The 25,607-nt window shown below is 44.3% G+C and overlaps 1 protein-coding gene across 1 annotated transcript in view; it reads left to right on the forward strand.

The window, feature by feature from the left end:
- Nucleotides 1-25,607, forward strand: part of LOC140693123 (trafficking protein particle complex subunit 9-like) — a 299,333-nt gene that overhangs the window by 16,952 nt on the left and 256,774 nt on the right. Inside the window, exons 4-5 of the mRNA XM_072957180.1 lie at nt 14,718-14,857; nt 19,296-19,514. Of these exons, the coding sequence (XP_072813281.1) occupies nt 14,718-14,857; nt 19,296-19,514 (359 nt within the window). The remainder of the gene's footprint in view (nt 1-14,717; nt 14,858-19,295; nt 19,515-25,607) is intronic.

The following is a 25,607-nucleotide window of genomic DNA, read 5'->3' on the forward strand; positions in this document are numbered from 1 at the left end:
AGGAAGCAAATATTTGGACTCACTGAATTCATTTTTTAGACAAGCACCTAGCTATCTCGGGCCAGTAGCCTGTCCTTTCTTATTCTGAGTCTGCTCAGACGACACCATTGTGAGTTGCTGTAGCAGCTGGGCTGCAGGCCTGTCCTAGCTGGGGGGTGGCGGCAGCCTTTAATGACTTGGTTTCAGTATTCTTTGTTTACTGTCATGGTTGCAGTATTCTCATTCACATTGTAGTATTTTCGTTCACAGACTGATTATGGATAATCTGCAACCTTGGAAAGCAACCGAGATGGAATTACTGCAGGTACCTTCTGCTTTAATAAGCCGTGTGCAAACATAAACAGGGAGGAAGCATACACTTGGATTTGGAGGTGTAGGAAAGGGATCCTGCACATTGCAGGAGAACGCAATGCAGAATTCCTTAAGTCCACCTTTCTTTACTGTAGTGGTTTCTGAGAACAGTTTATGGTAATTAACCAACATTGACAAACTGCACAAATTGCATTTAAGAGCTGGCCGGCTGAAACTTGTGTATTGGAGAGGTGGAATTCAAAGGCAAGTGGTCAGGTGGATTGGAGAGAGATGGAGCCAAGGCCTGGGCCCAGATTCCGGTTTAAATTGCCATTTCTTCACCATAGGGCCTTGAAATAGAATTCAAAATCTCTTAACCTGTTGGTGAATCTGTGAAATGGCCATAACATTCGTTTCACCCTGGGATTGTTGTAAGATCTAAAGAGTATTATAGCACACATGAAGCACTTAACCCACTGGCACTTAGCAGTGTTCACTGTGTGGGGCCGCCCCGCTTAGCATGTGTCAGAGCCGTAAAGGCAGCATTTGTCTGTTGAGGATGCACTTGTAGCCCCTTGGCTAGGTTATGAATTTGGTGATTTCCTATAATCCTTGTAATTCTATGTGCCATGGACAGTTATTTTCATGGACAGATGAGGAATCTCATGGTAAAAAGACTGTATAATTTGCCCAAAATCAGACCATAATTTTGGGTGCAGAGGCCTCGGTTCAGCATGGCCCCCTGGGCCTTCTGCCCTCTCTGTTCAGCACCAGAGCCAGATATGGAGTCGGCTGTTTCCCTGCCCAGAATATCCGGCAGGCCGCAAGACACATCTGGCCCTGTGCTGCTTGAGCAAAAACTCCGAAGGAGAGACAGTTACAAAAGGGATAAACATAAAAACAGACGACAGCAAATTGTGATCAGCTCTGAGAAGGAAAGGAACACGTCTCGCCGTGCAGAGCTGGGAGCTTTCCCGTCGAGGCTGCTCTGGGGGTGTTCATCTCAGCTAAACAATTTCTGCTGCTGCACCAAGGCAGGAAGGCAGGGCGCGTGTGGCCAGGTAGACAGGGCCTCGTTGATCGTACTCATTCCCCATTAAGCGGCAGCTTTCACGGGCACTTACCTAGTAAACAGATGTTGGCCATAATCATCACGCACTTTGCTTGGTAGTTTTCTTGGCCCCAGCATTGAGATGAGGTCATTGAAGCTGGGGAGTTTGCTGCATGCCCGTGATTACCTTGCAAATACCCCAACTGTTCTTTCAATCTAGACTGGTGTGGCTGTCATGTCCCAGCCCTGTGAATGGCATCGTGTAGCTTCTCCCAAGTGGCCCAAATGACTGACATTGATATGCTTAATTCGTTGGAAATAGTATGTGACAATAATAGAAAAAGGTAGTAAGAAATTGTTTGGAAAACTGGAAAAAACCTTTTCTTCCCCAGCTGGGGGAGCGTAACCCGTATCACTCACCCTACTCACTGCCTGTCACCTCCTCCCCGCCGACTCCGTGTTCATAAGCCACACTGAGCCTTGGGAGAACATTTTGCCTCATGACACTTTTGACTAGGACCTGCAACTTCTTTGTCCCTAGTTAACTCTCTCTTCAAAGCCATTCAACTTTTTGCAGGCTCCTCCACTCAGATGTAAGAATAGCCTCTTTAAACTTCTTGATGCAGCTCCTTAATGAAGATCTTGTGATGGAAACCTAGCCAAAACTGGGATGTATGCATATAGTGACTGCAACCTCAGCACTTTGTTAGTTCAGAATCAGAGGGGTGAGTGACTCAGGAAATGCTTTTTTAAGGTAACAAGGGGAAAGTGAAAGGACGCAGGCTGTGTGAGAAAGAAACATCTCAATCACAGCCAGTAAGGCACCTGTGTTCAGGATGGGGTGTGGCGAGTGCAGAGTTCTCACAAAAAATAGTGGTGTGATGGGAGCGAGGACAGTTGGGTACTTTATTGGGGAGGAAAAAAAGTGGGCTGAACATTTCCTTGTTGAACAAGAGGATTGTGACATGATGTGCTTGTATTTTGGAGAGAAGGGTTTTGTGGGGACAAGCCTAGGAGTACGCTGTATGTCTGGGGAGTCAGCACAACAGAGAAACACAGAGAACCGGGCAGACCCCAAGACCCATGCTGGGGGAGAGACTGCCCACCAATTGGAGCCCTGGAGGCTGCTTCTGTCCCTTAGCTGTGGCCTCAGACCTCCCTTCACAGCCCAGTCCTGTTGATACAAGAATAAAAAACGTTGGGCATGAGAAGGGCTGTGTCCCAGGCTTTCATTGAGCCCCTGGGATGTGCCCCACCAGATTTTGTTCCTTAACTTCATGCAGTAAAGAATTCAAGAGCAAGCCAGTGTTGAGTAAAGGTAGATTTATTCAGAGAGATACATTGAAATGCAAGAGAAACGTCACGAGGTGTGGGGGTTTGATGCTCATATTAGAAGTAGGTACACACTCCACAGATTGAGGGCCTTCCCCAAAGAGGGAGAGAGAGTGGTGACCGCGAGGTGGCACTGTGTTGCTTGTTTTCTTGGGCTTGGTGGTTTCATATGCTAATAAGTAGAAGGACCAGCCTTAGGGTAAGGCGCTGGGATTCCCAGGGAGTTGGCCATTTCCCACCCTTTGACCTTTTGTGGCTATCATTGGGACTGCCATGTTGCCTGGGGCATGTTATTGACCAAGTTACTAATACAATGGATGTTTACTGAAGCTCAAGATCTGCTAGAAGTTAAATCTCTTCATCCTGAGCCTCAAGGCCTATTGGGGGTTGAATCCTTTAACATTTTGATGTTAATTGCTGTGGCCTTCCTTGAATGGCTGTGCTCTTCCCCCTTCCATCGTGTCTCACTGTGATGACACAGAGACAGCAAAGGTCTGGCCCTACCTGTGCTCTTGCATTTAACTGCGGGAGGTGTGAGGTGGGCTTATGATGACCCTGAATGGTGAGAAAAATGTTTCAGATTTTCCTACGTGAGACATGGGGACCTGACAGCAACCTCCGCAGATTTATCTCATGGGCATTATCGCTTGTGTTGTTATAGAAACAACAGGCAAGCCAAGAAACAAGTATAACTCACAGGGTTGTAGTACTGAGATTTATTATGCTGACACGCTCAGAGGGGCTTCTTTTCCAAAGCTCTGAGCACCTCCAAGACGTGCACATGAGGTTTTATAGGGTTAATTACAAGTATGGGGCTATTAGCCAATAAGGCTCAAACAACAAAAAGCAAGGAATCAGTACACTGAAGCTTATCAATTTGGAACAGATCCCGTTACTGACAATTGTTGTCCTTGGATTTACGTGTTAGCTTATTAGCCCACTAAACTGACACTAAACTTCAGGTTTACCAAGTAGCTCAGCAAAACTTAGATCAGTAAACCGACATTATCACACTTAGATTTGTGACTTAGCTTGTTAGCCCAGCTGGGGTTTTCCTTCACAGTGTCACTTATCTTTTTTATTTTTCTTTTTATCTGTTTTTAAGTATTTAACCCAAATTTAATATCAGGGTTTTTTGGGAAAGATATTTCTCTTTTTCTTTTCTTTGGGGTTCTTTTGGTGGGAAGGTAATTAGATGTATTTATCTGTTAGTGGAGGCCCTGGGGCTTGAACCCAGGACCCCGTGCACGCTAAGCACATGCTCTACCACCCGCCCCTTCATCATATTCTTTTTGCTTTAGCTGCCAAGAATCTTACAGCTGAATTTGTAGTCGGCCTTTAACACTTGCCCTGACTTCATGGAATCCATTTTTATGAGTTTATCTCCCCCTGGTTTCATTTAAGTATTGAATCTCCATTTTCTCTTCACTCTCCGTTTTGCCTTTTTGTTGTTATGGTTGTTAAGCTGTGTTTAAAAAAATTGTTTAAATTCTCTTTTAGCAAGAGGCTGAATGTAAATATGCAAACAAACAGCACAATTAAATGCTTTTATATATTCTAAGCTGTTTAGTATTTACTTAAAAACCGATTTGAATATTAAAGTGATAACATTTTAAAAATATTTTTTAATTTTTTATAGAGATATAGCTGATTTAAAATATGATATTAGTTTCAGGTGTACAATAGATGCTCCATTTATAGTTACTGTAAAACATTGTCTGTATTCCCTGTGTTGTAAGATACATCCCTCTAGCGTGTTTACATTACATGTTGCAGTTTGTATAAGAAAGTTGGGTAACGCAGAGTCTGGAACGTGGCTGTGTATGACTCAGGTTCACGCTCACCCTGCATGGCAGAGCTCAGGCCTTCACTCCTTTCTGCAGGGGAGCGAGTGGAGGCAGCTCTCATCAGCGCTGGCACCACCCTCTGAGTGGCAGTGACAGCAGTGACTGTGTGTGGACGTGCAAATTGTTTTTCCAAGAGCGTTTTCCATATGCGTTTCTGCATTTAATAATTAAAGCCCTCCTGTGAGGAAGCGTTTTAAGTTTTTAATGCATAATACATTTTATTTTGATATTGATAGATTTCAAACCTCTGGAAAATTTACAGGAGTAGTACAATAAACGCTTAGATACAGTTCACCTTAAAGGGCACTATTTGGCTTTCTGTGTCTGGCTTATTTTAGCATAAAATTTCAAGGTTCATCCATATTGTAGCCTGAATCAGTACTTTATTCTTTTTGTTTGATAATATCCTTTTCCATTTTTTTTGGTTTTAGTCTATTTAAAAATATTTTCATTGAAGTCTAGTCAGTTTATAATGTTGTGTCAGTTTCTTGTCTACAGCACAAGACTTCAGTTAAAAAGGAACATACCGGCATTCATTTTCATACTGTTTTTAAACATAAGTTACTATAAGATATTAAATATATTCTCCTGTGCTATACAGTATAAACTTGCTGTTTATTCTTTACATACTCAGTAACTGCAAATCTTGAACTCCCAATTTATTCCTTCCCACACCCTCCCCCCTCTGGTAACCACAGTTTGGTTCCTGTGACTCTGTCTGTTTCTGTTCTGTAGAGAAATTTATCTTTTTGTTTCTTTCTTTTTTTTTTTTTTTTTGATTCCACATGTCAGCAATCTCATGTGGTATTTTCCTTTCTCTTTCTGGCTTACTTCACTTAGAATGACATTCTCCAGGTCCATTGATGTTGCTGCAAATGGCATTATTTTATTATTATTTTATGGCTGAATAGTAGTCTATTGGACAAATATGCTACAACCTCTTTATCCAGCCATCCGTCAGTGGACATTTCGGTTGTTTCCATGTCTTGCTATTGTAAATAGTGCTGCTGTGAACATTGGGGTGTAGGTGTCTTTTTTAATTAGGGTTCCTTCTGGATATATGCCCAGGAGTGGGATTGCTGGGTCATCTGGGAGGTCAAGGTTTTGTCTTTGATGAACCTCTATAATTTTTCCACAATGGCTCCACCAAACTGCATTCCCACCACAGTGTAGGAGGGTTCCCAATTCTCCGCAGCCTCTCCAGTATTTATTGTCTGTGAACTTCTGAATGATGGCTATTCTGACTAGTGAGAGGTGATATTTGATTGCAGTTTTGATTTGCATTTCTCTGATAATGATATTGAACATTTTTTCATGTGCCTACTGGCCATTTGTGCGTCTTCATTGGAGAAATGTTTCTTTAGGACTTCTGCCAATTTTTGAATTGAATTGTTTGTTTTTCTTTCTTATTAAGTGTAAAAGCTGTTTACATATTCTGGGAATTAAGCCCCTAGCAGTTTCATTTATTGCAAATATTTTCTCCCATTCCATAGGTTGGTTGTCTTTTTGTTTTGCTTACTGTTTCCATAGCTGTGCAAATGTTTGTAAGTTTAATTAGAGCCCTCTTGTATATTTTTGGTTGTTTTTCTATTGCTTGAGTAGACTGCTCTAGGAAAACATTGCTGAGATGTATGTCACATGTTTTGCCTATGGTTGCTTCTAAGAGGTTTATAGTGTCTTGTCTACATGTTTAATTCTTTAACACATTTTGAATTCATTTTTGTGTATGCTGTGAGGGAGTAGTCTAACTTCATTGATTTACATGCAGCTGTAAAGTTTTCCCTGCACCATTTGCTGAAGAGGCTGTCTTTACTCCATTGTATGTTCTCACCTCCTTTGTCAAAGTTTCAATGACCAAAAGTTTGTGGGCCTATTCTTGGTAAATGTGTTTATCCGTTCATTGATGGATGGATATTGTTAGTAACTTTTGGCTACTCTGAATGATACTGCTATGAATATTGATGTGAAATTTTTATGAGAATATGTTTTCATTCTGTTGGCTGTACAGTTGGCCCTCCATATCTGTAGTTTCCACTACATGGATCCAGATGGCTGATTGTAAAGGGACTCGAACATCCTTGGGTTATGGTATCCAGGGTGTGGGGTTCCTGAAACCAACCACCCAAGGGTATTGAGGGATGACTCTACATATAGGAGTGGAATTGCTGAGCCATATAACTCTAAGCTTTTGAGGAAATACCAGACTTCTCCAAAGAAGTTGCACAATTGTCCCTTTCCCCTGGCCGCATATGAGGTTTCTCTGCCTCCTGAATGACATTTGTTATTGTCCATGATTTGGTTATAACCATCCTAGTGGGTGTAAAATGAGATCTCATTTTGATTTTGATTTGTCTAGTGATGTTGAGCATCTTTTCATATGCTTATTGGCCATTTGTATATGTATCTAAATTTGTGGTAAATTTAAAAATTGGGTCTGTTTTATTGTATTGTTCAGTTGTAAGAATTCGTTATATATCCTGGATGCTACTCTCTTATTAGATAAATGTTTTGCAAAATTGTTCTTCTATTCTGCACATTGTCTTTCACTTTATTTTTTTTAAACATTAAAACAATTTCTTTACAGGGGAGGTAGTTAGATGTAATGATTTATTTTATTTTTCTTGCTAAGCACGCACTCTCTGACTTGAGATACCCATTTCCCCTGTCATTTGACTTTCTTGATGATGTCTTTTGTAAGAAAAGGGTTTTAATTTTGATGAAGTCCAGTTTATCTGCTTTTTTCTTCTATCACTTGTGCTCTTGGTATTGTATCCAGGAAACCAAAGCCTATCCTAGGACCACAAAGATTTATACTGTGTCTTCTTTTAGAAAGTTTATAGGTTTAATTTTTACATTTCTGTCTGTGATCTACTTTGTTTTAATTTTTATTTGTTATATAAAATATGGGTGTTCAGATTCCAGATTGATTCTTTTGCCTGCAGATACCCAGCTGTCCCTGCACAATTTGTTGAATAGACTATTCTTTCAATGGGGTGTTTTTGGCCCCGTAGTGGAAAACTGTCTGTAAATGTAAGTTTTTCCCCGTGGGTTTTTATTGTGTCTCATAGATTTATTTATCCAAACTTATGCCAGCATCATACTGACTTATTACTATAGCATTTTAGTACCTTTTAAAGTGAGTCCTCCAACTTTACTCTTCTTTTGCAAGGTTGTTTTGCCTATCCTGGGCCCCTTGCACGTCCATATTAATTTTGGGATCAGTTTTTCAATTTTTGCAAAGAAGTCAGCTGGAATTTTGATAGGGATTCCACTGTATATGTAGATCATTTTGAGGAGTCTTAATATTTTTAATAATACTGTCTATCATTCCATGGAAATGGGATGTCTTCCATATATGTAGATCTTTTAAAATTTATTTTGGTGATACTTCAAAAAGTTCAATGTACAAATCTTGTAAACTTTTGTTAAATGTATCCCTCATTTTATTTTTAATGCTGCTGTAATTGGACATGCTGAGTTTCTTATGGGTGGGACTATATATCAATCTTCTTATTTCTAGAATTCCTTAACAGCAATTACCCTAGTTATATATTTGCTACTTAAATCTATCCACAACTATTCCCCGCCCCGTGTTATAAGAAACCAAGACCCAAGTTAAGCTACCTGAACACCTATGTGGAAATGTGAAATGAGACCCTTGGGTGGGGCTTTGTGCAGATGATACTGGAGCTTATTCAGGATGGCTTCATCGTAATTTCTTTTAAACAACCCTTCCGGTGTATTTAGTCAGATACATTAAGAACATGCCCTTTTGATGTGCGGAGTAGCTAAGACTATGATTTTCAAATAATTTCTAGTGAGAGTGTTGTTCTTGAAACCTAATTTGCATCAATCTTTGAAGATTTATGTTTCAGGTGCTTTGACTAAAGAACCCCCACCTGTCTTTAATCAATAACGACAACTAAATGCTCAAGCAACATGTAAGAGCTTGAGCAAACTGCCCCCACCCCGTAGTGCTGGGTGGCTGCAGCTGCAACTGGAGTCAGCGCTTACCTATCCCAGTACGCTTGTGCTGATCTGCTCAAAGTGGTTCGTCCAACAGTTTGTCAGTAGTCTGTTGGACAAAGTCATTAAAAATTGATTGAAGGTTGCTGGAATGCAATATATTCTTATTAATATTAATTAAGCACATATTGAGTGCTTATTGTATGATGGAATTGTCCCTCAGCCTCACATGAATATTATTTCTCATAAAACCTCACATATTTCCTTGTTAATCTCACTTTACAGATAAGGAGACTGACAATTAGGTCTTCTCTCTTTCGGGGGAGCTCATTATCAATGATGGGAAGTTATAAGGAAAAAGATATTTATTCATCATGAGAAAACATTTTTCTGAGGGTCAGCAAAGAAGAAGATGAACACTGAAGAAGGTGATCATTGTTCAAGTGAGACAAGCCCTGGGTTGTGCGGAGTCTGCATCCCTGTCCTAGAGAAGGCACGTGTAGAGCTGCGTACTGGGTGAGGCGGCGTGGCCGCGCAGGGAACGCGGATGCTGGGCCGTTGGGCTGTGCTCAGGCCTGGTGGGGCTTTCTCCTAAGGGCAGCGAACCATCATTGACAGATTTTATGTTGGAGAGTGGGGTGCTCTCGTAGTTCACTTTTGTCTTGTAGAATGCTTGGAAACATTTAGAAGGCTTGGCAGGAGGTGATGTGATGAGTCAGAGTAGGGTGGCTGCGAGGTGTAGCAGTGTTCAATTTTCAAGTGGTTTTCAGGCCCAGGCTTGTGGCTCAGTAGCCGTGTCAGTTTGAATGACGCACTCAAGGAAGTGAAACAATTTATCTAATCAATTGAAGCAGCGATGTACCCAATTCCCAGGACTGTTGTGGAGATCCAGTGAGATAACGTTTGCAGTGTGCAGCATGGTCCCAGCACAGAGTCAGTGCTGAGTGAGTGCCAGTGAGTATCTGGTAGGTCAGGTGTGGGTGGTGGGACTCGGTGTCTGAGGATATCTGGGCCCTGAAGGAGGGGTCCATTCACATCTGTGAGTGATGGGTCTGAGTTGGGAGAGGCACGGAGAACTTAGCCCCCGACCAGAGGCCCTGGGCAGGACGGCTATTGGAGGAGCACCGTGAAGTCAGCTCTTTGCAGGTGGAGTTGGAGGTGCCCTTGTGACATCTAAGTGCAGTGTCACGAGCTGAAAGTGGAGGTCTGCGCCCAGGCTGTGCATTTTCGAATAATGTCAACTCCTGAGGACACCGAAGTATTGATCACTGAACGGAAGTCATACTTTACAGGACAAATGAATAGTAGTATCACCTCTGTCATCAAAGCTCACGTCTATTTATTCATCACTCAGTTTGCTAATTGGGTACTTACAGAGCTCACTTCACCGTCCTCCCGTGGGCTCAGGCTCCACAGAAAAGAGCTGGTGTGTCTTCCTCTTTTCCAGAAGAAGACACATTTAGCTTGTAGACTTCTGTACCTCGCCAGACTTAGGATATTAGTTTGTTGGTTTAATTGTATTTTCTGTTGGCCATGTCCTGACAGGAGAGAAATTTTACCTCATGGTCATTTTTCAATTAGCTGTTACTGAGAATTGCTGATCTGATACATAGTGTATGTATTATATTAACTTTGTAGAGTAGTTATCATTTTTCTGTCTTTGCCCTTTAATTTTGATTGCCCCTTCAGTGTTCTATCCTTTTTGGGGCCTTATTTTTTTTTAATTAAAAAATGTCTGTTAACAGTTAAGAAAACAAAAACAAAGAAAAATTGCACATGGGAGCTAAATTTAGAAAATGTCTAGTGTGTTTTCTTTCTCGGCAATGGAGGGTTCTAGAAACTCGTGAAAACTTTCATTACACAAGTTCCTTAAAATGCTGATTAAGAAATAAAACCTTCCTTCCTCATCTTTCAAGCTGCACAACTAATTGTCAAGAAAGTGAGGGAAAATTCTCAGAAGCCAAGACAAATGAGAAAGCAGGGTTTCTGGGAGATATGCGAGCCTTAGAATCCCTGGGGTGCTGGTTTGATCCTGAACTGATTTTCAGTTGCCTTGACAGGAGGGCAGGATGTGAGCCCCAGGCCTCTGACACTAGGAGTTGGATGGGGGATCATATTATGGGCCAAGCCCATCCTGAGGATCTTGGTTTACTAAAGGGTGAAATAGGAAAAAAAAAAATTCCTCAAGGCAAGAAATTAAGGAAAGTCAATTTTGTTGGAAGAGGGGAAAAATAACAAATCCAAAGTAAGGATATAATTTAAAGTTGTTCTGGCATTAGAGTGACCACAAACACCTGGCAGAAAAGCACAGATACTCCTTGATTGATAAGTTGTGTTTTGAATGAATCAGTGAACAGCCATTCTGAAAAAGGCCTCCAGAGTCTTGTGGATCAAGATACTGGACAGCAAACACCTCCCTTCCAAGGTCTCATTCAAATAACCAGAAAGGTTTTAAAGGAAAGAAGCCATAATCATAGATCTATTTATTAACAGTTCTATATGCTACGAATTCAGAGGTGACTATGTAGTTGTCTCCTCTATTATGGACCTTACTTTCTCTTTGGGGAGACAAAATGACATAGTTGGTAATCTTGGTGGAGGGAGGTGTTAGTCTGTTGCAATTAGCCAGGAGAGGAGATTAAGAAAACAGTGAAGGGTGGGTGAACTTTTTAGCTGAGGACAGTCTTGTTCACTTGGCTTTTAATTGCAGGCTCAATGAACTGTCACTGGAGGGAATAGATCTTACGGAGGATGGACATAGCTCAGGCCTCATTGGAATGGACAAATGAACCTGGAGAAAGACAGTCAAATCTGTGCAGACATTAAAGTTCACTTGAACGTGCTGCATCCCTGAGCCAAAGATAGGAAAAATATGCAGCAATTCTTGAGGACAGAAGAGTGGTTTTTAAGGTTCTCCAAGAATGAATCCCATGGAACCGAGATGGCCAGTTGTCAAACTGAGACTTTGTTCTTTGGACGGTGTACCCAGCAAGGGTATTGGCCTTTTATATGTTTCCATTTGTCTTTAATACATGTCTGTTGATGAGGACGTGGGCACAAATGTTTGACACCTTGTCGAGGCGATTTTGGATACCTGCCTAGAAGCACGGGCACAGTTGCGGCTGCTTCATACATCTTGCAACCCATCCCTTTCCCCGGCTCCGTGATCACGGCAGAGTGGTTCCTTGTTGAACTGTCCGTTTCCTCTGTGACATCATAACCCATGAAAAGACCGGAGCATATTAACTTGGCTTTGTAAAAGTCAAAGAAACAGATCAAATGTGGAGTCAGATTTGTTCTTTCCTATTTCAGTAGTACCATGGAGATGGCAGTTTGGGCAGCTTTTTGTAGTGTCCTTGAGGCTTTCTCTCTCAGCTTCTTTGCGCCTCAATTGAAAACCCTTCATTGCTGTCTGGCCTGCTGGTAATGCACACTGCCTGTTTTGCCCTGAAGATGTGTTCTGTTTATAAACTCATCTCTACTCCTTGGAAAACAACTCAAGAAAAACTCAGTTGGTTTTCCACCAGCCATGGGCAGGGGTGAGGTATACCATGTTATTATTTCATAAAATAATAGTAATAATAGTAATAGTAATAGTACTAGAAATAATAATAGTATAATAATAATAATAATAATAATTATTATTATTATTATTATTATTATTATTATAATAAAAGAAGTCTTAAAACAGGACTGAGCACATTGGAGAGAGTCAATAAATGCTTTCTGGCTTAAATCAAAAGTGATGACTTAGTGATTCCATGGCTGCTGTATTTGCTAAGCTAGTTACTCCTTTACTCCATTACACATTATTTTAACTGAAAAAGAAATGCATGCAAAAGGTTAAAAAAAAAAAACTCAAACAGAGCACAAAAATACACAAGTGAAAGAAGTTTTCCCTCATCCTCTGTTCTTTCAGCCCTGTCTGGAGATGCCACTGTTTACTATCTTTTGGGTGCTTTTCCAGATATGCTTTGCACATTCCCACCTATGTATGTAAATTCCTTTAAAATTTTAGTTATTTTTAACTTAAAGAGATTTAAATCCTCAAGTGGCTTCTGCCCGGGTAATAGAACAGAACAAATCTGACTCCATATTAGATCTGTTCCTTTGAATTTAACCCTATGCTCTGTCTCCTAGGCTTCATCTTGCTTGTAAAAAATTGTTGCCTAGAGCCTGAAATACACAGGAGAGCTTATTCTGAAGCTCTGACCTTTAAGGATATTTAACATTTTTTCATTCATTAAAAGATAGCAAATTGCAGAATAGAAAATAACGTTTGTTTTGTTGGAGATTTACAGGGATCTGACCCACGCAGATAGCTGTAAGAACAAAGGATTGTAACAAGAAGGAATTCCTACACTAAGAAGTTTGCAACAACCAAGCGCGTAGGAAAGGAGCCTGAATTGTGACTTGGGGAGATGGTTTTCCAGAACATTAGTTTGCCAACTAGGTCTACAGAAACTTGCTATTCCAAGCCCCAATATCTGGTTTCCAAACTTATTGGCCTGTCCTGCACTGAGGAGAATGAATTTGGACTTGGTAACACTCCTATCTACCTAGAAAGCAGGGCACTGGAGCTGAGTGTTATGGAAACAGGCCAGCCAAGAAACAAGCACCAATCGGAGTGCTGGAGTACTCAGAATTATTATGCCGGCGGGCTCAGAGGGGCTTCTGCTCCGAATTTCTGAGCACCTCCTAGACGTGCACATGAGGTTTTAAAGACTTCAATACAAGTAAGGGGATATTAGCCAATAAGACTCAAAGAACAAAATGCAAGGAATCAGTACACTGGAGCTTATCAATTTGTAATAGTTCACATTACTGACACTTGTTGAGCTTGGAATTACGAGTTAGGTTGTTAGCCCAATAAACTGACACTAAACTTCAGATTTACGAGATAGCCCAGCAGAACTTAGATCAGTAAACCGACACTTATCACACTTAGATTTGTGACTTAGCTTGTTAGCCCAGCTGGACTTTTCCTTCACATGAGGACAGCTCTCCCACCCCCAGGAAACCACTGTGAGCCCTTGATGTTTCCACTAGGTTGGGGTATGGTTTACCCAGGAGGGATGGGGACTATGCACCAACACTCAGGCAGTCTGCTCTGTCTGGGGCTCTGATCTTGTACCACACCACTCCCCTCCAGACCAACACCTGGGACAGTGGAGCTAAGGCAGTGATCCTTCCTGCCTGTTTCCCAGCGTGTAAAAGGGGAATATGTACTCTTCCCAAGGAAGTTCTGAGCGACAACACCTGCGGGTGCTTGGTTCTCAGAGCAACAGAAAACCCAGCTCCGCATGGGGGCAACGGGTGTGATCCCCGTAGTGTTTCTGCAGAAGCATCTGATGGAGGGCTGGATCAGGGAGGTAAAATATGAGCTGCGGGACTTGAACGGTTACAGAAGGGTACAGAGGTAGGTCTGCCATCTCAGGGTGCCCTAGAGGTAAAGCTTTTTCTCTCCAACTCCGCTACGACACTCCCCTATCCAGACCCATCCCTTCTCTGCTCTTCCTGTCCATCTGTATCCCTCCACTTTTCCCCTCTTCTCCACCCGCTCCCATCTTCTCCCTCCCTCGCTGTCCCACCTTCTCTCGCAGAATCCAGAGAGGATCCATGTCCCTCCTGCGCATGCGCTGTCGGTGCCTGGTGGTCCCCTGGTTCGAAGCTCCATGTCCGAGCCGGGGATTGGCCCCAAATGCTTCTCAACTCTGTCGCCCGTTAGGCCTTTGGTTCCTGCCTGGGGCCGGGGCTTCTGGCTGTGGAAGTGCAAGGTGGGGGGCTCCAGGGAAAGGGTTCAGGCGGCTTCGGGAGGGTGATCCGCCTTTCACAGCCCCCAAGGGCGCCAGTCAGCCCGTGTTCAGCTGAATTTCTCTGGCCAGACCCTTCTGACAGCACCACCTGCCCCGGCGCCCCGGCCACAGCTGTCCAGGTCCAGGTGTGCGCCTGCCACCTCTCACGCAGCCGGGATCCCCTCAGTCCACGGCTGGCGTCCCCTTCCCCTCTCCCGCCCGCGAGTCCTCTCCTCCCGGGCTTCCTCTCCTCGGCCTCCTGCCCGTCCCCACCAATGGGCGGGCTGTTTCCCGGGCGGGCGTGGTCTGCGGACCTGGACGGGAGCGGGCGGCGTATGCTGGTGCTGGGGCTGGCCTCCGAGCGGGGCTGCAGCCCGCACCCCCCCTTTCCCTCCCCCCTAGGGCTGCCCTCCTTTCCCTTTCACCCTCCCTCAGGACCAGCTCAGTGGCGTGTGTGCTGCTCCCCGGACTGAGAGCCTCTGGCTGTAGCGCCCAGCTTCACCTGGTGGAGTCGGGAAAAGGGAGCATCAGTGCTGAGCAAGCTTCTGTCTCCTCCCTCAGTGTTTCTGCCGCAGGTAAGTATCTTGAACACTTTCAGGTGTTATGATGGCGGTGCTTGTTGATGTCACGTGTTTTTATAGTGAGAGGGATTAACAGTGGTGAAAGCAGGGCTTGGTTCTGTTAAAAATGAGCTGAAGGCATGAAGCTGTGATATCCTCCTTCCTTCCCTCTCCAAGGGTGAAACGTGTGACAGTCAATTTTAAAAAGATAGTTACAGTCCCTAGCTAGCCCAGCCCAGCTAGTGTGTGTTAACAGGAACAGCATCACCAGAGGCCTTGGAGACCCAGGGATATTGCAGTCCTAAAGAACTCCTGGCACAGTTTTGTTTGTATTGGTTTTTTGTTTTTCTTAAATTGTGGGACAGACTAGTGGTATAAAAAGAAAAATATTTGTCAAGAAATATTTTTTCATATAACAGCGTTATTGTGATATAGTTCACACACCATGAAGTACATCCATTTAAATGGTAAAATTCAGCAGCTTTTAGCATATTCACAGTTGTGCAACCATTATTATTCCAGAACGTTTTTATCACTTCAGAAAGAGCAGTGGAAATTAATGACCTATCCACCCCTCCCCAGTGGTGGTTCTAAAGAAATTTCTTGGCTAATCTTGACCATAAATTCACTTGTTACATTCCAAGAAAAATCTGGTAGGAATTCTAATCAGAATTGCAATGAATCTGTCTATCAAAACAGGAAGAATTAACGTCTTTATGGCACAAACTTCTTCTACCCATGAATATATTTCGGACCCTATATTTTCCTTTGTCCAGAGCCTGGCCCATGGGAAGCCCTCACTACTTGTTGGGCTTGTGAATGATGAGATTCTATACATCGTTAGTTGCAGCTGTAGCCTTTCACAGAAGAGAAAAGAAACCTCAGTGAAGCAAGTGACTCTCTGATGGTCAGAAAGAGTGACAGCCATTGCTGGAGTGATCCAGTGGACTTGGTGTTTACAACCAGAATTCTCCACCACCTACAGCTAAGGGGATTAGAGTGTTCTTTTATTTTTTCTTAATGGCGTTGCTTTTATTTTTACTTATTTTTTAAATTATTTTTTATTTAAGTGTAGTCAATTTACAATGTTAGTTTCAGGTGTACAGCAGAGATTCAGTTATAAACATATGCATATGTATATACATATGTTTTAGATTGTTTTTAGTATAACTCATTACAAGAAATTGAATATAGTTCCCTGTGTTATATAGCAGGTCCTTGTCATTTATTTTATATTTACTAATTTGTATCTGTTAATCCCTCCTTTCCTGCCTGCTAAATACAGTTTGCTTTCTATGTCCATGAGTCCATTTATAGGAGCACCATTTTTCCTAGTAATATATGCTCTTTGGCTGCTTTCAGTTTCAGTAATTCCATCTTATCTGTGGGCGCTTTTCTTCTGGTTGCCTTTATGTGGTTTGCACACGTGGTAATAGAGATCTTTATTTGGGAGAACTCCAGGTCTCGTGTAGTCCCTGGTACAGAATGCCCACTGAATTGATGATTGAACTGGGAAAAAAGCACAGTAAATGCTGGAATTTCCACTATGGTTGAGAATTCCAGGTTTCAATAACCTGTTTAGACAACCTTACTATTGGCTGCACCCATACTGGGTAATTTGGTGGAAATTCATGGTATGGTGGTGTAGAGACGGGACCTTATATTCTTCTTCTCTTTCTATTTTCTAACAGTCATTTTCCTGGGCCTTCCAGATCCTCCCCCAGAAGTGCCCAGGGCTGGCTTAGTGCTGCGCTGAGGCAATATTTGTTAATAACGCCCTTTCCTCTTCTCCTCTGAGCCTCCGTTTCTTTCTGTGCACAATGAGCGCTTAGACTAGATAAATAATTTTCAGTTTCTTTTAAAGCCATGTTTCCTTTGAGAAACAGAAAATGCAAATATCTCCTCTCAACCCAACCCTTTAGATTTTGGTATGTCCTCCAAGGAGTGACATAGCTCTTTGTGAAAAATTGATGTGATTTTGATTGCAGGTGACACAGAAAAGACTCTTCAGAGATTTATTGCAGGGAGAGGGCAGGAAAGAGGCAGTATGTGACACTTTCTAGTGTGAGCAACGGAGCAGGGACTTGGATTTAAATACGGTGTCTGACGTGGCCTCTCTCTAATCTTGTAGAATGTGATAAACTTCTCTACCTCAGTTTCTTGATGTGTCAAGTTGGGGTGATAATATTTTAAGGCTTCTGTGAAACATTATACAAATAAGACATTTGTGTCTCGGTAGAAACAAGATCTGCTAGGGATTCAGGGATTTGTTTAAAAAAAATTCTTGTCCATAGCACTCTGTGTGTGTGTATTTAGAAGTTCCTGGAGGGTGAGGGTGAGTCTAAAGTCCATTGTGGGACAGGTGGCCCATATTTCTCCGTGTCCCAGTTTACCCCCTACTCCCCAGTCCTCTTCCTCAGTCCAGGATGAAGTTCCCTAGTAGATTTACACAGAGGTCTTGTGGAAATGGCTTTTCATTTTATTGTTTCACCAAGAAGGGCTGCCATCATGATCTCTGTGGTCAGGTTTTGAAGGGCTGCCATCATGATATCTGGTAAGAATTCTATGCAATTTGGAGTTCCAATTTAATGAAAAGAAAAAAATTACAAATAGAAAATTAGAACAAGGGTGGTGACAGGGGCTCTTTTAAGTGGACACCATTAGCTTTGTTAGCTTCAGGTGCTGTGGCCTGTTGCCACGAGGACCCATCCTCTTGCTCTGAAGTTGGAGGGACTAGTGGGCTCAGTGGGAATGTTAACTGAGTGTATCTCATGGGCTGGGCATTGTCCTATTTGTACTGTGTGTTCCTTATTTGAGACAGTGAGCTCACCTAACCTCGATAACCTCTTTACAATATTAGACTTTTAATTTTGAGATGTAATGTAGATTCCCATGTGGTAGTAAGAGATTATATGGAGAGGGCCTATGGACCCTTTGCCCAGTTTTCTTAATGGTTCCATCATGCAGTGTTGGGGTACAATTCATTACTGACTCACTAACAATTTGAGGTTTGTGTTATTGCCCTTATTTCTATTCACGATTAAACTGGGGCTTCGTGAAGCACGCAGGCCTGTCCAGGTCACCCACATTGTTAATGCAGAGTCGGGTGAACGTGGGCTTGGGATTTCCAGGCAGTACCATTATGATGGTTTGTGACAGGGAGCAGCATTCACTTTGCTTGTTTATTCATTCATTCAACAAACATTTATTGAGTAAACTCTGTGGGTCAGATGCTTTCATAGAGTTATCTGATTCTTCAGCAGTACTGAGAATCAGGTAATGTTTATATTTTTTAATCTGAGAAAATTAGCTCTGAGAGGTTATAACCCCCCCAAAGGAAGTATAACTCATAAAGGAGGGATAGAACATGTGTACAGTCACCTCCTTTTATGCAGGTGGTACCCTATGCATTTTACATTTTCAAACATCCGTAATCCAGATATATTCTTGTAAGGCAAGGCTTTTTTTTTAATTGAAGTATAGTCAAGTTTACAATGTTGTGTCAATTGCAAGGTGTTTTTTGACTTTTGAATTAAAAAATACTTTTTCAGGAGGGAAATTAGGTGTATTTATTTGTTTGATTTTTTAAAATGAGGTACTGGGGTTTGAACCCAGGACCTCGTACATGCTAAGCATGTGCTCCACCAATGAACAGTACCCTCTACCCCAAGGCAAGTTTTCTTATCCATTATTATGAAGCTTAGGAGTTCAAATAAATTGAATAGGAATCCAGATCTTTTGATCCTACTGTGGTCCTTCTCTTTATATTCTGCTGAAGGGGGTTGGGGAAGCATTTCCTTTGTTCATTTCTTTATTCAGCATTTTTGAGCAGTGACTTTGCATCAGGGCCTTGCTAGGTGCTTGGAAATAGAAAATAAGAAATGACCTTTCTCTGCAGAGGCAGGAAGCCTAGACCAAAAGCTGGGTAATGTGATCCGAGCTACAGTAGCCATATGCAGACTCTGAGGACAAACTGTACCCTTGGATTTGCTTTGGCTTCCCTTGTCTTCTGGCTGGTACACACCAGGTCACCGCAACCCAGATGGGCCCGTAGCACACAGCAGAGAATGTACCTCGATCTCCTCTCCCCTCTCGGCAGGGCCTGCAACATGAGCATCCCTGACTACGTGCAGTGTGCTGAGGACCACCAGACTCGTCCCGTTGTGGTCCAATCCATAGAGATCATCTCAGAGGAGAATTTCTTTTGCATCTATCAGCTACTCACCTCAGTTAGCCATATCAGCCCTTGTGGCTCCCAGTGGACACTCTGTATCCACTACAGGCACCGCTATGTGCCCGAGAATCGGTGGAGCGTCTTCCAGAAACACCCCAAGGTCGTGGGACTTGTCACCATTACCGAATGTCTCTCTGCCAAGGCCTTCGAGAAGCTCCACATGCAGAGGAGCTGTATGGCGCATCGCTTAATGACTCTCAGCTTTTTGTCTTTGTGCAGCATGGGGAGGTAGCCGAGCAGACGCGCACCGACGTTGCCTTCAATCTAAGAGTACTGCAGGGTGGTGGAGAAGAGGATCGAGGACTTCACTGAGTCACTCTTCATCTTGCTCAAGTCCAAGTGGCTGGATGGTGGCCCCAAGAATTCTGGGGACAAGATCCCCCTCCCCTGCATCCCGTTTGAGAAGGAGGACTTCATGGGACTGGACACAGACAGCAGGTAAGTTTACCTGGAAGCCAGTCCACCTTGGCTGTGTGCTGGATTGCTTCCCTACATCCAGAAAGGGATCAGCAAGGGAGAAGTCAATCTTGTAGCCAAGGGGGGAGGGAGGTGCAGCCCGCCGGTTTCCAGACATTTCAAAGTGAATCCGCCTTTATTTCAGAGAGATCCTTTTAGGGTTAGTGTGGACACTTACTCCCGCTTTACAGCCAGGAACATGGTGGGACCCCTGGAGTTGCTGTCCAATAAAGTAGCCAAAGCCACTGATGCTAGGAGCACTGGGGAGGAGGCTGGACTCAGCTGAGATGTACTGTAGGTCAAATGCACATCAGACGCTGAGGCTTGTCTAGTAAAAGTACATAAACTATCTCTCTACTTCCTATATTGATTACATGTCAAAATAATAGTATTTTACATATAGTAGATTAAGTAAGATCTGTTCTTAAAATCACATTCTAGTATTTGTTTTTTGTTTGTTGGTTTGTTTCTTTGTTTCAAATTTTAAACGTGGCAACTGGGAAACTTTCTTTACATGGCTCTCATTTCATTTCTGTTGCGCAGCCTGTCCTGGTACATGCTCATCCCTTTGCTTATAGATGAGATGCTGAGCCCCGAGAGGCAGAACGAGGCGCTGGTTGAGCTGCGGCTGGAGCCGCTGTCACCTGCCTCCCAGGCCCAGCACCTTTTCAGCTCAGGCCGTCTCTTCCTGCCCGACAGCCACCATGCCAAGTTAGGACATCAGAAACACCGCCAGGGACTTCCTAATGAACTCCTTATGCAGGGAAAGGCGTATCACGGTGTATGGGACAGAGCAGGGAAATGTTCATTCCCACTTTGTCCCTGTGATTAAGTCAATGGCCCCACTTTGCCTCGGAAGTACAGATGAGCTCTTCTGGGCTGCCTACCCCCCACCTTCTGCTCTGTTTCCCCGTATATCTATCATGTTTTCCCTCGGGCTGAAGAGGGTGAGATGCCTTTGCCGAGACGTGGTCCCCCTTTGCTGGGGTGAGTGAGGGAAGCTGTGTCCCCCCGGCCTACGGCCTCGGTCCTTGAGTCTGGAGAGGGCTCATGGTGGTCCCACAGGTGGCGGTCAGAAGACCTGGCATGTGCTACCGGGCCCGCTTTGGAGGTGGTGCTCTGTGATTCTTGAACTTACCTAAGATCAGATCCTACTTTCTGGTTGTTGGTAAGTTGGAGGAGAAGATGCTAGGGAATTAATAAAAAGAATGTCTAGACCAGCCCTGTGAGTGAGAAGCACAGGGGACACTAGTCCCACCTGCGAGAGCCCACCTAGCAGGCTCTGGATGAATTTTCTGTTCCTCCCCAGAAATACCTCTATGGCTTAAGGAAGAGGAGAGGCATGTCGTGGCCATGATCTGTACTTGTCCTCACAGGGCCCTGTGATCTACATGCCCGCACTCCCCATCTGCTTCTTGGAGATGAGCTGGCATGTTTAGGAGCCTGGGCACTGCTGAGGGCATAGCTCCCAGCACCGTGCTACACAGAGTCTCGCTCCGTTCACCTCATCTGTCAACTCCTGCTGAGGCCCCAGACATTAGTCAAGTAGGTGCATCAGCGAAACCTAAGCAGGGACCACCTTCTCCCCCTGGACAGACTGGTGAGTGAGCAGTGGAAGCCTGGAGCCCTGCCCCAGCCCCCACGCCAGTGCCACTTCTTTTGTCATAGGAGGCACTGGTGACATTTTTGCTCAACAAATGCTTGTCTCTGAGTCTGCAGACCCACCAGAGAATGCCAGCTTGTTTTTGCCTTTTGAAGTCTGCCCTTGGGACTTGGCGGAGTAGCCGGATGTGTACTTAGCCCACAGTGGTTCAGCGCATTAAACCTGCCTCCTTGTGGGTCTGTCTATTGTGGTACCATAAGGGCTCAGCCAGCATCTGAACGTCATTGAGATAACGCGGCCAGTGAGCTCGGGTCAAGCACATTCTCCTCCAGTCACTTTTACTCCATTGTTTCTTTTACTATTCCACAGTCATTAATTTTTTAAACAATGCTTTGGTGCAGGAGCAGAGCCTCATTCTCTCCTGCTACTCTTGGTGGAAGTGAGTAAAACGGTCCAGACTGAAATGCGACAATAATTTGTAGCTCAAAAGCTGCCTAGTCGCTTGTAGGTCGAATTTTGGTTAGGGGAGCTGAACACGTTGTGGTCCCCCGGCAGCGCCGCTCCCCTCAGGCCCCTGCTTTCCCTTGAGCAGGAGGTGAGGTTGGGCCTCACCATCCCCGCGTCCCTGGCCTCACACACTCACATAAATTCTTGTACATGCAGTCAAAATCATTTTTGTTCTTGTGTGATTCTAATTTTCTCTTGTTCCTCTTTTCCTTTTTCTTTACTCCTTTTTCACTTGTACTGCCCAGTGAGCATGTTGTTGCTTCTGAAAATGTGGGCTGTGCACACCCTGCATTTGAAATAGCCAGATTGCCCTCCGTACAGTCTCCATCGCTTTAAAAAGCAACAACTTAACAGCTGTTTTGATCCATCTATTATCTTAGTCATTTTTTATTTTCTAATTTTTTGGAATATTTGCTTTGTTAGCTCATCACCCACTGGTGTTTGATACCTGTTGAAATCCTTGCTTTTGAGGAACATGTTTGGTCCTCCTTTTATTTGGTGACAAATGCGCCCTTATTAAATTTGTTTCATTGTTTTGAAGAAGTAAGATGTGAATTGATTTAGTCGGCTGCTCAGGGATTCTTTTCATGGAGTATTTAAACTTGTAAGGTGAAACTCTGCAGCATTTTGCTCGATTCCTGCTTTTACACAAACGTGCTCAGCACGCGGTTCCTGGCTGTCGCTGTGTGACGTGCGTGACGTCGCTTCCTGGCCGGCGGTCACTGGTGAGGATGTGGCCGCCACGGAGGTGACAGCTGCAGGGGATGCTGTTGGAGGAAGCGGTCACCGTTTGGTTCCTTAATTTTTTTTTTTTTTGCATTCAACTTCCCCGTGCCATTTACTTTACTTTGCCTTCATAAATGGGCAGAATTGGGTCTAAAATCCATGCCAGTATTTTTTCCCTTTACGAGGCTGGTTTTTCTGAGTATCAGGACAACATGGCCTTCTCCTAAGTAGCTGGCTTACCTGGATCTGTTGGGCAAAGGGACTGCTAAAAGGGCCGTAGCTTCCTCTCTGCTCCAGCCAGTGGGCATTCAGAGCTGGGTCTGTGGTTTGCCTCAGCAGCCGTGCAGACCTTCCTGCCTCGGCCTTTACTTTTAACCCATGTTGGCAGTAAAGAGCTGAATCCGTTTCTGTTGCAGCTGACGCCCACCACGTGGGCCCCCTAACGTGTCGTTAGTTTGTGGTAGTCAGTCCCCAACACCCCAGTCAACAATGAAGGAAGATGATTTGTCCAACCCAGGACCTTGGATTCTCAACCCTACCCTGGTTCATCTCACCTGGTGGAATTGTTTGGCCACCACCATCATGCTGACCATGAGGCCTTGTTTCTCCTTTCATGCTCTGGTCCAAATGTGGACACTTCATTTTTCACTGAATTTGTCTCGCTTGAGACAGGCCAGAATATCTGAATGAGTCCATCACATTCTGGGTGGGGAACAGAACAGAAGTAAGTGTCGCAAGTAGATGGAGTCTAGGCTGTCCGGGTTGGCAAATGCAGGCTGGGATCTGTGATGGCTGGGCTGTACACTGGACACAGGCCTTTCCCATGGCTCCTGAGAGCCCATGAGTTGAAGTGATAACAGCCTTGCGTGGGTTCCCCCATCCTCATCTGCTCATTGGCAAGTGTGTCTGCTAATTAGGAGCTCCCCCAGACCTCGGGCCCTTCAAAGCTCAGACCATGGGAGAACCTTGAGTCCCTTCTCCTGGGCCTCCTGTGTGAGAATCCACTGCCTTCTGAGGTGAACAGCGGCAGGAGATGCCTCCCCCTCCAGGGAGCACCCTACGGAGGACTGTTAGTGCACCATGCTGTGAGCTTGTGTGTTTCCGGCCATGGTCCCTACAGAACTACACTTGAGATGGGCTTATTGATGGAGATAACAGGACTGATTCCAGGGCAGGGCCTGGGGGAGGGAACAGTGGAAATTGAATGTGACCTCAGACACCTCGGTGGGTGCTGGGGCTGTTACTAAAATGGGGAGTCTGGGAGATACCTGACAGGAATGGAATTCCAGAGTAAATGGTGGACATGAGGCATTTTTAAGATGCCATTTTTCATCCAAATTAGGACTTCAAAGAGGCACTCGGGTCGATGAGCCTGGGGCTCAGGTGAAGGAGCCGGACTAGAGATACACGTTGGGAGTCGTCATTCTTAGCTGGTGTTCACAGCCTTGCATGTGAATTAGATCATCTCGAGAGCTGCAGACTGAGACTGAGGGGGGCAGGGCTGTGTCTTGGTTGGAGGAAAGCCCAGACCATACAGCTCTGGTGTGTCAGTCAGTGGCGTTTGCCATTTTCAAAGCAATGCCAGTTATCCTTAAGGGGCCAGGGGCTGGGCAGGGCCAGCCAGGAAGAAATCTGAAGGGAGGGTCGTGGCCACGTGTGCGTCTTGGGAAGGTGCAGAGGCTGCAGGGTACGGGAGGGTAGACTCCTCAGAAGCTAGAGTTGCAGTGAGGAGTGGGGAGAAGTTAGTCACAATCACCTGTGAGGGAGGGAGGGAGGCCTAGGGAGCCCCACCTTACCGGACTCGCTTTCCCATGAACAGAAGGCAGTCAGACAGAGGATCTGAGGTGAGAAGGGATGGGCACTGGGAGGGGAGCCAACCTGGAGAATGGTGCTTGCAAAATTCTGGAATAGTCTCCCTGAAAAATAGAGTTAAAAATACCCAGACTCTTAAGAACATTGTAAGTGACTTGGGAGGAGGCAGTTGTTTTTCTGGCCTCCTAAGGGTAAGGCATGTATCCAGGGATACACAGAAGATACGGGCAGTCTGTTCCGGGGGCTTGATCGTTACCGGGGGAACAGTGCAAGTTTAAAGGGGGAGAAGGGCAGCGGAGGGAAACTAGCCAGGCCCCGTGTCAGGTACCAGTCGGCCGCCCTACTTGCGTGTTTCATTCACATCCATGCCTCCCAGGTGGGCGGTGGCAGCCCCCTTTTGGGGATTGGGAAGCCTTCTCAGAGGGGTTAAAGAATTGGTCCATTTAGCGACTAGTAAATGCTGTAGCAGGATTCAAGCAGGGCCTTGTCAGACTTCAAGGGCATGTTCTCTCTACTGTTTCCAGTACTTCCCTGTTATACCTGGAATGGTGAAGTGGGTCAGTTTTGGAGCCTTTCAGAAAAAGTATGATTTAAGCGCCTCTGGACTGTTTCACAAAGCTCAGCATTCTTTGATGGTTCTGAAGCACGCAGTGATTTTCGTCCCAGAGAGGTAACGTCTAACTCCTTTGATGATGACGTGGTTGCAAATGGTGTACAGGTGCAAAACCAGACTTTGCAGCTTCTGAAGGGAAACTCTCCAGTTCTCCCTTGGTCGGCTTTCTTCCACGGGATGTAACTGTGCTGCAGCGTAGGCCTGAGCTTTCCATATGGAGTGAGAGTTTAATATCCGATGTTAGCATAAAACGGTCAGATGAAGAAAATCGAAGTTGACAATTTATTTTTGGGTTTCATTAGTCAAGATATACTATCAGTTAATGGCCCATATAGCAAATGAAATTGAGTACAGGACATTGCATTTCTTACTTTCTATTTAGAGTTCTCTTACAGAATAATGTTGCCTGCTTTGGAACATCAGCTCCACCACTCACGGCACCTATCAGTGTGTTATTGTGATTGCATTTACAGAGTGAATGTAATCTAGGCTTCCTCAGCCTCAAACACTTCAGTGCAGAATCACGGGCTGTAGCTGTCTGTTAGTCACACAAATACTTCTAAAATTATATGATTCCAGAAAAGAAAGAAGAGAGAGAGAGAGATTGCCTTTATCAAATTTCCTTTCAGTTCTAAATGAAAACTGTTGTTGAGCAGCTCTGGTTTCCTTTGGATAAGAATATATACATTTCTTTGCATGTAACCTGGGTTTTGGGCTAGAACACCAAGTTCTTGCTGTCCACAAGCCACAAAAATAGTAGCCAAATGGCACACGTGTGAAATAGTTTATACTTTTTTCTGAGAAAGTATCCTTG

This window comes from Vicugna pacos, unplaced genomic scaffold, assembly GCF_048564905.1.
Source record: "Vicugna pacos unplaced genomic scaffold, VicPac4 scaffold_19, whole genome shotgun sequence".
Classification (NCBI taxonomy): Eukaryota; Metazoa; Chordata; class Mammalia; order Artiodactyla; family Camelidae; genus Vicugna; species Vicugna pacos.